The 13,908-nt window shown below is 42.9% G+C and overlaps 1 protein-coding gene across 2 annotated transcripts in view; it reads right to left on the bottom strand.

Annotated features, from left to right (window-relative positions):
• Positions 1-6,556: 6,556 nt before the first annotated feature.
• LOC138855239 (homeobox protein aristaless-like) overlaps positions 6,557-13,908 on the bottom strand; it is a 343,290-nt gene continuing 335,938 nt past the window's right edge. For both annotated transcript variants that reach the window (XM_070103559.1, XM_070103560.1), the window contains exon 4: positions 6,557-7,948. In XM_070103559.1, coding sequence (XP_069959660.1) covers positions 7,298-7,948 — 651 coding nt within the window. In that variant the 3' untranslated portion in view covers positions 6,557-7,297. The remainder of the gene's footprint in view (positions 7,949-13,908) is intronic.

Raw genomic sequence — 13,908 nt, 5'->3', positions numbered from 1 at the left:
TGGTGTACTGGTGCACCAGGTCTGCCAGTACTGATGAATAATGGTGTACTGGTACACCAAGTCTCTCAGTATTGGTGACTAATGGTATAATGGTGCACCAAGTCTGCCAGTACTGGTGAATAATGGTGTACTGGTGCACCAGGTCTGCCAGTACTGATGAATAATGGTATACTGGTACACCAAGTCTGCCAGTACTGGTGAATAATGGTGTACTGGTACACCAAATCTGCCAGTACTGGTGAATAATGGTGTTCTGGTGCACCAAATCTGCCAGTACTGGTGAATAATGGTGTACTGGTGCACCAAATCTGCCAGTACTGGTGACTAATGGTGTACTGGTACACCAAATCTGCCAGTACTGGTGAGTAATGGTGTACTGGTACACCAAATCTGCCAGTACTGGTGAATAATGGTGTACTGGTGCACCAAGTCTGCCAGTACTGGTGAATAATGGTGTACTGGTACACCAAATCTGCCAGTACTGGTAACTAATGGTGTACTGGTACACCAAATCTGCCAGTACTGGTGAATAATGGTGTACTGGTGCACCAAGTCTACCAGTACTGGTGACTAATGGTGTACTGGAACACCAAATCTGCCAGTACTAGTGAATAATGGTGTACTGGTACACCAAATCTGCCAGTACTGGTGAATAATGGTGTACTGGTGCACCAGATCTGCCAGTACTGGTGAATAATGGTGTACTGGTGCACCAAATCTACCAGTACTGGTGACTGTGTACTGGTACACCAAATCTGCCAGTACTGGTGACTAATGGTGTACTGGTGCACCAAATCTGCCAGTACTGGTGAATAATGGTGTACTGGTGCACCAAGTCTGCCAGTACTGGTGAATAATGGTGCACTGGTACACCAAGTCTGCCAGTACTGGTGAATAATGATGTACTGGTACAACAAGTCTGCCAGTACTGGTGAATAATGGTGTACTAGTATACCATTATGCACCAAGTCTGCCAGTACTGGTGAATAATGGTGTACTGGTGCACCAAGTCTGCCAGTACTGGTGACTAATGGTGTACTGATACACCAAGTCTGCCAATACTGGTGAATAATTGTGTACTGGTGCACCAAGTCTGCCAGTACTGGTGAATAATGGTCTACTGGTGCACCAAGTCTGCCAGTACTGGTGAATAATGGTGTACTGGTACACCAAGTCTGCCAGTACTGGTGAATAATGGTGTACTGGTACACCAAATCTGCCAGTACTGGTGAATAATGGTGTACTGGTACACCAAATCTGCCAGTACTGGTGACTAATGGTGTACTGGTGCACTTAATCTGCCAGTACTGGTGAATAATGGTGTACTGGTGCACCAAGTCTGCCAGTACTGGTGACTAATGGTGTACTGGTACACCAAGTCTGCCAGTACTGGTGACTAATGGTGTACTGGTACACCAAGTCTGCCAGTACTGGTGACTAATGGTGTACTGGTACACCAAATCTGCCAGTACTGGTGAATAATGGTGTACTGGTACACCAAGTCTGCCAGTACTGGTGAATAATGGTGTACTGGTACACCAAATCTGCCAGTACTGGTGAATAATGGTGTACTGGTACACCAAATCTGCCAGTACTGGTGACTAATGGTGTACTGGTGCACTTAATCTGCCAGTACTGGTGAATAATGGTGTACTGGTGCACCAAATCTGCCAGTACTGGTAACTAATGGTGTACTGGTACACCAAATCTGCCAGTACTGGTGAATAATGGTGTACTGGTGCACCAAGTCTGCCAGTACTGGTGACTAATGGTGTACTGGTACACCAAGTCTGCCAGTACTGGTGACTAATGGTGTACTGGTACACCAAGTCTGCCAGTACTGGTGACTAATGGTGTACTGGTACACCAAGTCTGCCAGTACTGGTGACTAATGGTGTACTGGTACACCAAGTCTGCCAGTACTGGTGACTAATGGTGTACTGGTACACCAAGTCTGCCAGTACTGGTGACTAATGGTGTACTGGTACACCAAGTCTGCCAGTTCTGGTGAATAATGGTGTACTGGTACACCAAGTCTGCCAGTTCTGGTGACAAATGGTGTACTGGTACACCAAGTCTGCCAGTTCTGGTGACTAATGGTGTACTGGCGCACCAAATCTGCCAGTACTGGTGACTAATGGTGTACTGGTACACCAAGTCTGCCAGTACTGGTGACTAATGGTGTACTGGTACACCAAGTCTGCCAGTACTGGTGACTAATGGTGTACTGGTACACCAAGTCTGCCAGTACTGGTGACTAATGGTGTACTGGTACACCAAGTCTGCCAGTACTGGTGACTAATGGTGTACTGGTACACCAAGTCTGCCAGTACTGGTGACTAATGGTGTACTGGTACACCAAGTCTACCAGTACTGGTGAATAATGGTGTACTGGCGCACCAAATCTGCCAGTACTGGTGACTAATGGTGTACTGGTACACCAAGTCTGCCAGTACTGGTGACTAATGGTGTACTGGTACACCAAGTCTGCCAGTACTGGTGACTAATGGTGTACTGGTACACCAAGTCTGCCAGTACTGGTGACTAATGGTGTACTGGTACACCAAGTCTGCCAGTACTGGTGACTAATGGTGTACTGGTACACCAAGTCTGCCAGTACTGGTGACTAATGGTGTACTGGTACACCAAGTCTGCCAGTACTGGTGACTAATGGTGTACTGGTACACCAAGTCTGCCAGTACTGGTGACTAATGGTGTACTGGTACACCAAGTCTGCCAGTACTGGTGACTAATGGTGTACTGGTACACCAAGTCTGCCAGTACTGGTGACTAATGGTGTACTGGTACACCAAGTCTGCCAGTACTGGTGACTAATGGTGTACTGGTACACCAAGTCTGCCAGTACTGGTGAATAATGGTGTACTGGTACACCAAGTCTGCCAGTACTGGTGACTAATGGTGTACTGGTACACCAAGTCTGCCAGTACTGGTGACTAATGGTGTACTGGTACACCAAGTCTGCCAGTACTGGTGACTAATGGATGACTCTTCACTCTTCACTGCACTAAATTACACCTCTGTGTACAACTGTGTATTTAAGCTGGTCACTAATTGATAATTTTAAAGTGTTCGTAGGTAATACTGGTGGCGGACGTGTGTGCTTGCGTGTGGTTTAGAAAGACACGTAAGCAAACACTATAACATATTTATTAGAAAACGTTTCGGTCCTGGGACCTTGATCACTTCTAACGTGTTAGAAGTGATCAAGGTCCCAGGACCGAAACGTTTTCTAATAAATATGTTATAGTGTTTGCTTACGTGTCTTTCTAAACCATCTTGTCGGTATTTATTACTAAGGTTTATACCGTGCTTGCGTGTATACGGGCGTACGTGCATGGGTTCGTATGTCCGTATATACGTGCGTGCGCGTGTACCTGAAATACACAGAGAAGTCTGAAAAAGAATGTTCATGATCCAGTGAACTGTTGCTGTTCTCTCCTTACTTCAAAGATGATTCCCTTGGCGCTCTGTGACTCCTACTGGTTTAGCGCTTCCCATGAGTGCAATAACACTCAGTCGGAAGCAGCAGTTGGGTAACTTCACTACCGTAACGTTTCGCCAAGGCAGCGGACTAACTTCAGTGGTAAAGTTGGTAGAATTACCGACAATATGTAAAGTAAAAGGACACAAGTGCAACTCTTTCCAGTCTATATTTGTCCAACCTATTTTTATGTTACCCAAGTAATAGCTTTTATATCCTTTTACTCATGTACGAATTAATTGCTCTTCCATATTGTATTATTTTTGTTACTACTACTACTACTACTACTACTACTACTACTACTACTACTACTACTACTACTACCACTAGTGAACATCGAAATGGTACCTCACTAGTATTGCACCTCTGAGCCTTTATATACCCTCTGTGTCCATGTATTGTTTGTAATGGCTTGATAAAGCTCCTGGAGAGCGAAACGTTGCCACAATAAATGTCACATTAGTTGCACTTGTGTCCTTTTACTTTACAACTTCAGTGGAATAACGAGGTGATTATCACACTGGAAATAGTGGAAGAATGAGATTCTAGTGTGTAACATTTGGGTGTCTTTATTCTGGAAGCGTTTTTCCAGCCAGTGGCTTCTTCAGTCCAATACAGAGAAGAGCGGTAGAGGAGGATTAGTTTGTGGTAATCAGTCCCTCAGAATGGAGTCGATGTGTTTGGTCATATTCACTGAGAAGGGGCTTAAATATTGTATTTTATTTATCAGGGAGAGGGTGCCTTGGTGTCTTTGAAGGGCTCTTGATCCAAAGAATTGAAGCTATGTTTTCCCTTCTTCGGATCAAACCTGATTACGCCCCATTCAAGTCTTTTATATATATTAGAATAGTCAGGGGATAAATGACCCATGATATTATTAATTTCTCGGAGATGTGCCCGGAGATGTGCCCGGAGATGTGCCCGGAGATGTGCCCGGAGATGTGCCCGGAGATGTGCCCGGAGATGTGCCCGGAGATGTGCCCGGAGATGTGCCCGGAGATGTGCCCGGAGATGTGCCCGGAGATGTGCCCGGAGATGTGCCCGGAGATGTGCCCGGAGATGTGCCCGGAGATGTGCCCGGAGATGTGCCCGGAGATGTGCCCGGAGATGTGCCCGGAGATGTACCCGGAGATGTACCCGGAGATGTACCCGGAGATGTGCCCGGAGATGTGCCCGGAGATGTGCCCGGAGATGTGCCCGGAGATGTGCCCGGAGATGTGCCCGGAGATGTGCCCGGAGATATACGAAATGATCATAACAATGACCATAATTTTTAAAAGGGTGGAGGGGTAAGCCAGTGGAAGGCCTCGGTCAGATGACCATAAGCTCCAGCCGTGAGTCATCATATGACTAAGACCCGCGTCAGGAAACACTTGTCCTGTTTCCTGACGAATCTTAACCTAACCTCCCAGTACCAGTTGATGTCTTTCCTGATCTTATTCGCTTTTGTGTGGACTCTAAACTCCTTTCCTTTTAAGGTAAGTTTTATTCTCGTTAGGACAGTAACTCCTCATCCCCTTAAACGGGAGTGGTACAACTGTAAGGGAACCATTTATCCAGTGTTGGAGTCCCTGAGGCTACCAGTTGTGGAATGAAGAAATACAGATCAATACTTTATTCGACTGAGGAAGCCTGCTGTGCAGGCGAAACGTTTCGACATGTTAAGAAATCCAAGTGATACACGTATCTCTTATTTATCTACAAGAACAGGTACAACTGAAACCCGGTATCACACTGAATATACCTGGTGTACTAGACCCTACTGGTGCTTCAAATCTCAACATTTACTCACTAGTATCACTTTTGTACCTGGTATTGTGCTCCACTGAGTGATATATATATATATATATATATATATATATATATATATATATATATATATATATATATATATATATATATATATATATATATATATATGTCGTGCCGAATATGTAAAACTGGTTAATTAGCAAGAACACATTTAAAATTAAGTTCTTTCTGAAATTTTTTTCTTATACGTTTAAAGATATATTTTTTTCATTAATGTTAATTAAAAAATTTTTTAATTTTGCACCAAAAGAATCTTAGAAAACTTACCTAACCTTATTATAACAAGAGCAATTTATTTTAGACTAACCCAACTAAATATATTTTAAATACGTTTACAATAATTTAATACTCAACAAACACAATCAATTACATTTTTTCGTTAGGTTCAGAATGATTTTGGCGAAATTGTTGCATACACAAATTTTCACTCGTCTTATATGGCAAGATGAGCGTTGCTATTAAAGCCAAGATGGCAAGTTCTGCCTATTCGGCACGACATATATATATATATATATATATATATATATATATATATATATATATATATATATATATATATATATATATATATATATATATATATATAATGTGCGGAATAGGCAGAACTTACGATTTTGGCTTAAATAGCAACGCTCATCTTGCCATATAAGACGAGTGAAAATTTGTGTATGCAACAATTTCGCCAAAATCATTCTGAACCTAACGAAAAAATGTAATTGATTGTGTTTGTTGAGTATTAAATTATTGTAAACGTATTTAAAATATATTTAGTTGGGTTAGTCTAAAATAAATTGCTCTTGTTATAATAAGGTTAGGTAAGTTTTCTAAGATTCTTTTGGTGCAAAATTTAAAAAAATTACATTAACATTAATGAAAAATATATATCTTTAAACGTATAAGAGAAATTTTTAGAAAGGACTTAATTTTAAATGAGTTCTTGCTAATTGACCAATTTTACATATTCGGCACGACAGGCTAAGAGCTGCTATCCTACCTCAGTTCATTTTGAAGTCCAGCCTTATCTATGGTATACTGACACCCCCTAGTATGCCACCCACAACAGTCGACTAACACCTAGGTACCTACTTACTGCTAGGTAACCAGGGGCAACAGGTGTCAGGAAGTATACCCAACTTTTCCACCCGTACCAGAAATTGAACTAAGGGCTCCTCAGTATGGTAGTTGATTATAATTTCTCGTGGTTCAATCAATATTTTCTATTGCAAATACAGTACAATACTCTAAAAAAAATTTACATAAAAAGGAGTGAGTTAAAGACCATTGATATTGCAAAACTGTATTGTAGTAGACAGAGCAAAGTTCACTATACACACAGATGCTCAACTGAGGCCTAGATGCTGCTGCGTTATATACGCCAGAGTTATCCAGATTTAGTAGCACTTACACTAGGGATGAGGTACTTACATGTTAGGTACGCTACGTTAGTATTGTTAGCACGGTTGACGGACGGAGGCGGTTGCAACGAAGGTAAAGGCAAGACTTAAAATATTGCAATGTAGGGAAATCACAAGAAGCACTTTGACTGCTACAACTTTATCGAAGAAACCAGAGAAACAGGTTACTGCTTTATTCTGTTAGTGACACTCTAGCGTGCCACCTGCTTGTCCCTCTGCCTCACCTTCCTAATCATCTGCTGTGTCTTTGTTGTAAACACGCTTTCACAGGGCTCACTTTATCACAGTATTTATCGTTATTTTGAAGTTCGGTGTAGCACTTAGCGAGTCTCTCTTTTTTGGCTAGTCACTGTCTCTCATCGTAGCTTCTGTCCATACAAACATTTATCTGGAGGCTCTTTTATGCTCTAAGTGTTAGAGTGTGTGTTGGTGGGGGCGGTGTAACGAGAGGAAGAATGCGTTACAGTGGCACAGAAGCCATCATGAGAGTTCAAGAGCACGTTACATCATTACAAGAGTCATCACGAGGGGCAAGAGCGCTTCAACAGAGGTATTAATGCCGTCACACTCACGTCACAACATCACCATGTTTACGTTGCATCTCCAGGCGCAGCTCGTGTTCGCGAGCTCGAAGTCGCAGTTCAGCGATGGACGACGCTCTACGATCCTGGTCTACGCCACTCGAAGTCACCGCTGGAGGGGACGAGCGACCTCTGGAGGAGCCACCCACTCTGGGTGGCTCCGGAGGAGTGACGGGGGGCGGGGGAGCCACCAGAGGAGGCTGCAAAGAGGGAACAGAGGCGAGAAGAGCAGCATAATCAGACTCCGGCAGCTTGGGTCGCGATGAAAGTCCCGCTAAGAGGTGCGTGAAGGATGGAGGGTAGTGATGAGGCGCCATAAGCCCCGCGCGGTAATGGTGTAGTTCCCGAAGCCCTGACATTCCCGCTAGATACCCAGCCCCCGGAAGCAGCTGCGCTGCCGCCGCCTGCAGGTAAGACGACGGTAATCTCGACGCTGACGGAGGCAGTAAAGGAGGCGAGTCGAAACTAGGTGGCTTCCTTATGTATCCGAGTGCGGCGAAGGGGCTGGAGATGGTGGGCGGGAGGGCTGGGTTCTGCATGGGCAGGGGCGCTGAAGGAGGGAATGCACCGTAAGGATGCGTTGAAGGGCCAACTTTCTCCTGTTTGCGCCACTTAGCACGTCGGTTCTGGAACCACACCTGTAAGAACAAAAACAAAGTTACAGTGTGTGAATGAATTAAAAATACAGAACTAACTTAAGCCCCAATCTCAAAATTTACAAAGGGAGATTTTTCCCACTTAATTAAAAATTCACATTATTACCTCATGAAATCCTAAAAACGCTAATGTAAACAGATCATAGAACGAGCTACGGTAAGCTACAGTCAAACTGGTGTGAAATTCATCTGAAGAAACCTGCATTAGTGGTCACGGTGGTGGCCCATGCTAACCTCCCTATGGTGTATAGAAATATACCTAGTTGGATAATACACCAAAAAAGCACATAGGAAAGAGAGAAGTTAACGACGACGTTTCGGTCCGACTTGTACCATTTACAAAGTCACACGTCAACGGAAATTTCTCTTCTATGTGCGAGTTATTTGTGTATTGTTCCAGTCACGGTATTGTGTCTTTGTATTCTTTACCTAGTTGAATGAATCTTATAAAAGCCAGCTTGTCCAGTGGTTAACACACTGGCCTCTCAGTTTTACGACTCGCACACCATGGGTTCAAACCCCACCCGTCTATTGTCAACAGAGGCACCTAAGTTTTGCACCTGTGTTATCAAAGAACCTTGACGGTACAGAAGATTTCAGAGGAAAACAGACCGGTCCAGGAAGTATCTGATTGGCAGGGCTCGGAGGGTTCTGATGGGTAATTCGTAACATCCGCTTCTGATCAAGGTTGACTTCAGACAGCCCCCCGCGGTGGAAGATTCCTTGATGCTCTTGATCCAAGGAATTGGACCAGATCTCTCCTCTGACTCATACCTGATTGCCTTTCATTTCCCTAGATGCTCTGTGATCCCTACGGGTTTAGTTCTCCCGTGAATAATAATAATAATAATAATAAAATATAATGCTATTAATATAATAGTTATTATTATAATTATATTTGTTCTCTGTTCACCCGTCAAGTTATACTGAACTTATTGAACGTAACATATGAAGTTATGTTAAAAGGGAACTTTAAGTTTAATGTTGCTTTTCGTAACTTAGATCTCAAAAGCCTTGACGTGACCTTGGTTGACCCACGAGTGGGTCAACCAAGGTCACAACGCACGTGATAATCGGAAATTATTTGCAATAGCTAGCGTTGATGATGTCAGAAGGCGGCAGTAACGATTGCTAACGATAATAGCGATAGCTAACCAAAATATTGTTAGTAAACAATAACGATAGCTAGCGATTATGTTGTTAGAGGTAGACTACGATTGCTAACGATAGCTAGCGATAATATTGTTAATACCGATTGCTAACGATAACGATAATAATTAGAATGCGACAATAACGATTGTTAACGATAGCTAGCATTAATATTTTTAGTAGACAGTAATGATTGGTAACGATAGCTAGTAATATTATTAACAGACAATAACGACTGCTAACGATAGCTAGTGATAATGTTGTTACACGAGTACAGCAACAATTGCCAGCGATAGCTAGCGATAACTTCTCTGACCATAATATTTCCAATTTCCCGTATATTAATGTAAAGAGCCGAACATCCCAGAACTGAAGCTAGAAACCAGAGCTGAAGCTAGAAACCAGAGCTGAAGCTAGAAACCAGAACTGAAGCTAGAAACCAGAACTGAAGCTAGAAACCAGAACTGAAGCTAGAAACCAGAACTGAAGCTAGAAACCAGAGCTAAATTAACTATAATACACAACCCAGTAACTAGACAATAGCATCTCTGGTACATAATTTCTGCCATCTCTTACGGGCTGTGTCGTGTACTAGGTTCTACGCTGATCCAAATGAGTTAATAGCATAAGTAGCTGGGGGTAATTCAGCTACTGAAACAGCTGCCTACAGCAATCAGGAAATATTAAGGGAAATGACAGCGCTAATGGGATAGCGAGAGGGTGGGTACAGGAAGGAGGGCAACAGTCTGGCTCCGGGTCGCGTAAACGATTTTTGCTCTCGTTATGGGTAAGTAAAATGACTTTAGTGTGTGTTGTGTGTGTGTTGTGTGTGTGTAGGGTGTGTTGTGTGGTGTGTGTGTGGTGTTTTGTGTGGTGTGTGTGTGGTGTTTTGTGTGTGTGTGTTTTGTTTATCACGTCTGCTTTTGTTGGTGCTGGGGGGTTGCTGTTGCTTCTGCTCTGGCTATTGCTGCTGGTGTTATTGATGCTGTCGCTGTTTTTTCCCCGCTGGTTCTAGTTCCACTGCTGCTGCCTATGCTGCTGCTGCTTCTGCTATTTTTCTGTTTTTGTTCCTAGTACTGCTATTGTTACTGCTTCTGTCGTTGCTTCTGGTACCGCTGTTTCTGCTGCTACTGCTGTTTATGCTACTGCTGATGTTAGTATTGCTGTTACTATTACTGCTGCAGCTTTCTGGTTATTCTGCTCTCGCTTCTACTAGTACTGCTGTTTTTGCTGTAACCGCCGCTGTTGCTGTTGCAACAATACATCCGATTATTGTGTTATTTACAGGTTTAATTTCGTCGCTTGCTGTGCACGAAGGCGAGTGAACCAACGGTAATGTGCACTGTGCACCACACTTAATGCTGTGCACTCTGAGCCAAAGTAATGTGCACTCTGTACCAGGCTTAGGGCTTGTTTCTTAATAATAATTAGCAAGCCAGTACCAGTCAGCAGTGCAATTAGTCGAAACAAGATAGCCAATCAATTAGTCTGTAATAACGCCAATAAGCCAGCCAGCAAACTAGCCAATTAGGCATAATTGGCTACCAGCCAGTTAATCGACTAGTCCACGAAAGCAACCAATCAGTGGACCAGAAAACCAAAATTAATCATTCAACCCCAGCAACCACTTTGACAGAGAGGTTGGGTAATGAAAGTGGGTACACACGATGGGCGAACAAATGCTTGTGTAGGTTTAGGACGTTTAGCAATGGAAACGTTTCGCCACGAATGGCGGAGAATAGCAGATTCGACAGCTGTTGTCTTTTAGACACCAGGTGTTATGTATGTAGATCAGAGAAATCAGACATCTGTTAGGTATTACCCGTGAGACTCTGAGTTAGCAATCAGTACTTAGGTATACGATAAAACACCTGAAGACATCTAACATATCAGTCATCACCTAAGAACATCCCCTCACAAAAAATAGCCATTATCTTCGCGCACCTAATGAAAGATTCAGCATCTGGGGACATGAGGAAACTCCTGAAGGCACCTAAGATATCAGTCACTACTGCAGGTGACCCCAGGCACACAGATAATCACTCCACAACAGGAGTTACGTGAGGGGGAGGAGACGAAGAGCTTAATAGACGTCCTCCTTCGAGGTCCGACACAATATACCCGATCGATCATTCGGATTTATTCAGCCATAATTCCCAGAGGTGATTAGAAGCAGAGATTGGGCCCGACAAAGGCAGACGGAGCACCACACGCACCCAGGCTGGAGTATTAGTCTCGCTTTTCACTGTTATATACCTCCGGTAGCATTTATTCCAACCCAAACAGTGTGTAATCTGCTCTGGGAGAGTAACAGGAATAGCACAAGTTTTATTCGTGAATGAGAAGCTTGTTGGTTTGTGTTTATGAGGTCATTACTTAAAGTTCCTGCTTTCAAATTAGTTTAATTCCCTTTATATGTTTGCAGGTGTCATTAGCTGTTCTTATGACATGGACTGACTGCATGCTTGCCTCTGGCAGACTGCTTGCTGCTTGTCTAGATGGCTGGCTGGCAGAATGTCTTCCTGGCTGGCTGGTTGTTTTTGTCATTCTTTAATTCGTTCTTGCTTTGTTTTCTTTAATAACTTCTCTCACTTACACCTATCCATCACTCAACCTACACACACAAATTCGTAATTACTTCTACCTTAATATCCAATTCTCAGGGTGATTTAACCACGTTATGTAATGATGCAAAACGTGAACATAACCTGTGTAATTTGTGTAATTTGGTAAGTAATCATAATAAATCATCCCAAGCTTTGCCCTCAAGTGAGTCTTCGCTTGCTTAAGAGTAATATAGTTACCTTAATCAACCTTTCAGCAGACTATTTTAATGATATTTAAATGGCTATAATCAAGTGTAAATCACGTAAGAGTTAAACGCTCTGTAGATAATGATTATGAATGTAATTTTTGAAGAAGTAAACATTAGAGGAGCTTAAGATATAAAAACCTGACGACCTTAACCAAAATTACTGAGGTATGAAGATTAACTATTGTGTTTATGAGGTGCAGGTAACCCCTGCACCCTGGAATTGTGTGGTACAGGATGTAAGTAACGTTGTAGGACGGGCATTTATCGGTGCAACGTCTTGCCCTATATAGAAGTTGGTTAAGCCACAAATCGCCCACACTTTTAAGAGGACGTTTTGGCTCTTCTTCCTTGGTAGAATTACTGACAATATGTTAAGTAAAAGGACACTAGTGTAACTAATGTGAGCGAAACGTTGCCACAATAAAATGTCTCATTAGTTGCACACGTGTCCTTTTTTTTTCTTCCTTTGTTGGACTTAATGACCATTGCGTTACATAGAGGTCATTAGGCCAGGAGCGTTCCTTTTTGTCCTTCTGGTAACAGGTTACCTGGTAACTAGGAAAAGAACAAGGATGGCATAAACCTGTGGTGTTTATCTCACTGTAGAAATGACTAGCAAATAGTTTCTTAGAATGTCTAAAATGTCAATATTCTTGAAGACTTAAATCTGTTGAAGACTCCTGATGCCACTTTCTTTTGCAGAAACGACCAGGTCTCTTGAAGTCACAGACCAGGTCTCTTGAAGTCACAGACCTGGCCTCTTGAAGATTTGGTCTTTTGAAGACAAAGCCTCTTGAAGATTTGGTCTTTTGAAGACAAAGCCTCTTGAAGAATTGGTTTGCTGGTCTTGCAGTCAGACCAGGTCTCTTGTAGCCACAGACCATGTCTCTTGCAGTCACAGACCAGGTCTCTTGAAGTCACAGACCAGGTCTCTTGAAGATTTGGTCTTTTGAAGACAAAGCCTCTTGAAGAATTGGTTTGCTGGTCTTGCAGTCACAGACCAGGTCTCTTGTAGTCACAGACCAGGTCTCTTGCAGTCACAGACCAGGTCTCTTGAAGTTACAGACCAGGTCTCTTGAAGCCACAGAACAGGTCTCTTGTAGCGAATACATTCACTTCGGACACCTTTACTGAAAATATTTCAGCTCTTGGACCTCAATCACTTTAAATACAAGAGTATGAGAGAAGACAACCATATACTGTATACAGAAGCAGAAGACCACTAGAGTACTGGTGGTACCATTAATTGGGACTAGCAATGGTAGTAGTCGAAGAACTCTGGAGCTGGAGAAGTGTTCAGGATATGACTGTCTCCTGGCTGTCTCAGAAAAGTATATCCTAACATCATACTGGCTAATGTAATTGAAATATTAGTCCTGTCAGCTTGTTAAATGGTGTTGGAGGTGACAATGAGTGGAGCTTCAGGGTACCTTCGTCCCTTATGTCTGGTTCCCATTAGATCAGTTTAGCATCTTTCCAGAGCATGAGATGTCCTTCGGTGTTGCTGTTCATGACACACGCATTGCTAGTGTCATCTTTCTGTAGGCATTTGTATGTACGTAAATTTTCATGGACAAATCTTTCCCGGTCTCTCTTAAATAATCCAAGTCGGACGAAACATCGTCATAATCTTCTCTCTCCTATGTGCAGGATATCTGTATACGAAATACGTCCTTGATATAGCTCTGCAAGCAAGAGGACGATAGGAACTCTGAAATTATTTTAAATGGGCGCGTTGAAGAGAAATATACTTCGAAGGAGACAAGCGAACGAATATTTTCATACAGTAAAGAGGATAAAATACCCAAAATAGCGGATCGTTAAGAAGCTGGTCCAGGATGTGGCCAGTTTGGCAGCCTCACGCGACTCCAGTTATCGCCTGGTAATATTCCCAAAACTGCTACTCAGGAAATAATGAAAACGTTAATTGAATACGTGGGTCTGCTTAACCAGTACAACACTTCGTGGATGAGGGGAA

This window comes from Cherax quadricarinatus, chromosome 86 (genome assembly GCF_038502225.1).
Source record: "Cherax quadricarinatus isolate ZL_2023a chromosome 86, ASM3850222v1, whole genome shotgun sequence".
Taxonomy (NCBI): Eukaryota; Metazoa; Arthropoda; class Malacostraca; order Decapoda; family Parastacidae; genus Cherax; species Cherax quadricarinatus.
The sequence above is the reverse complement of the archived record's forward strand: the minus strand, read 5'-3'. Positions and strand labels throughout refer to the sequence as shown.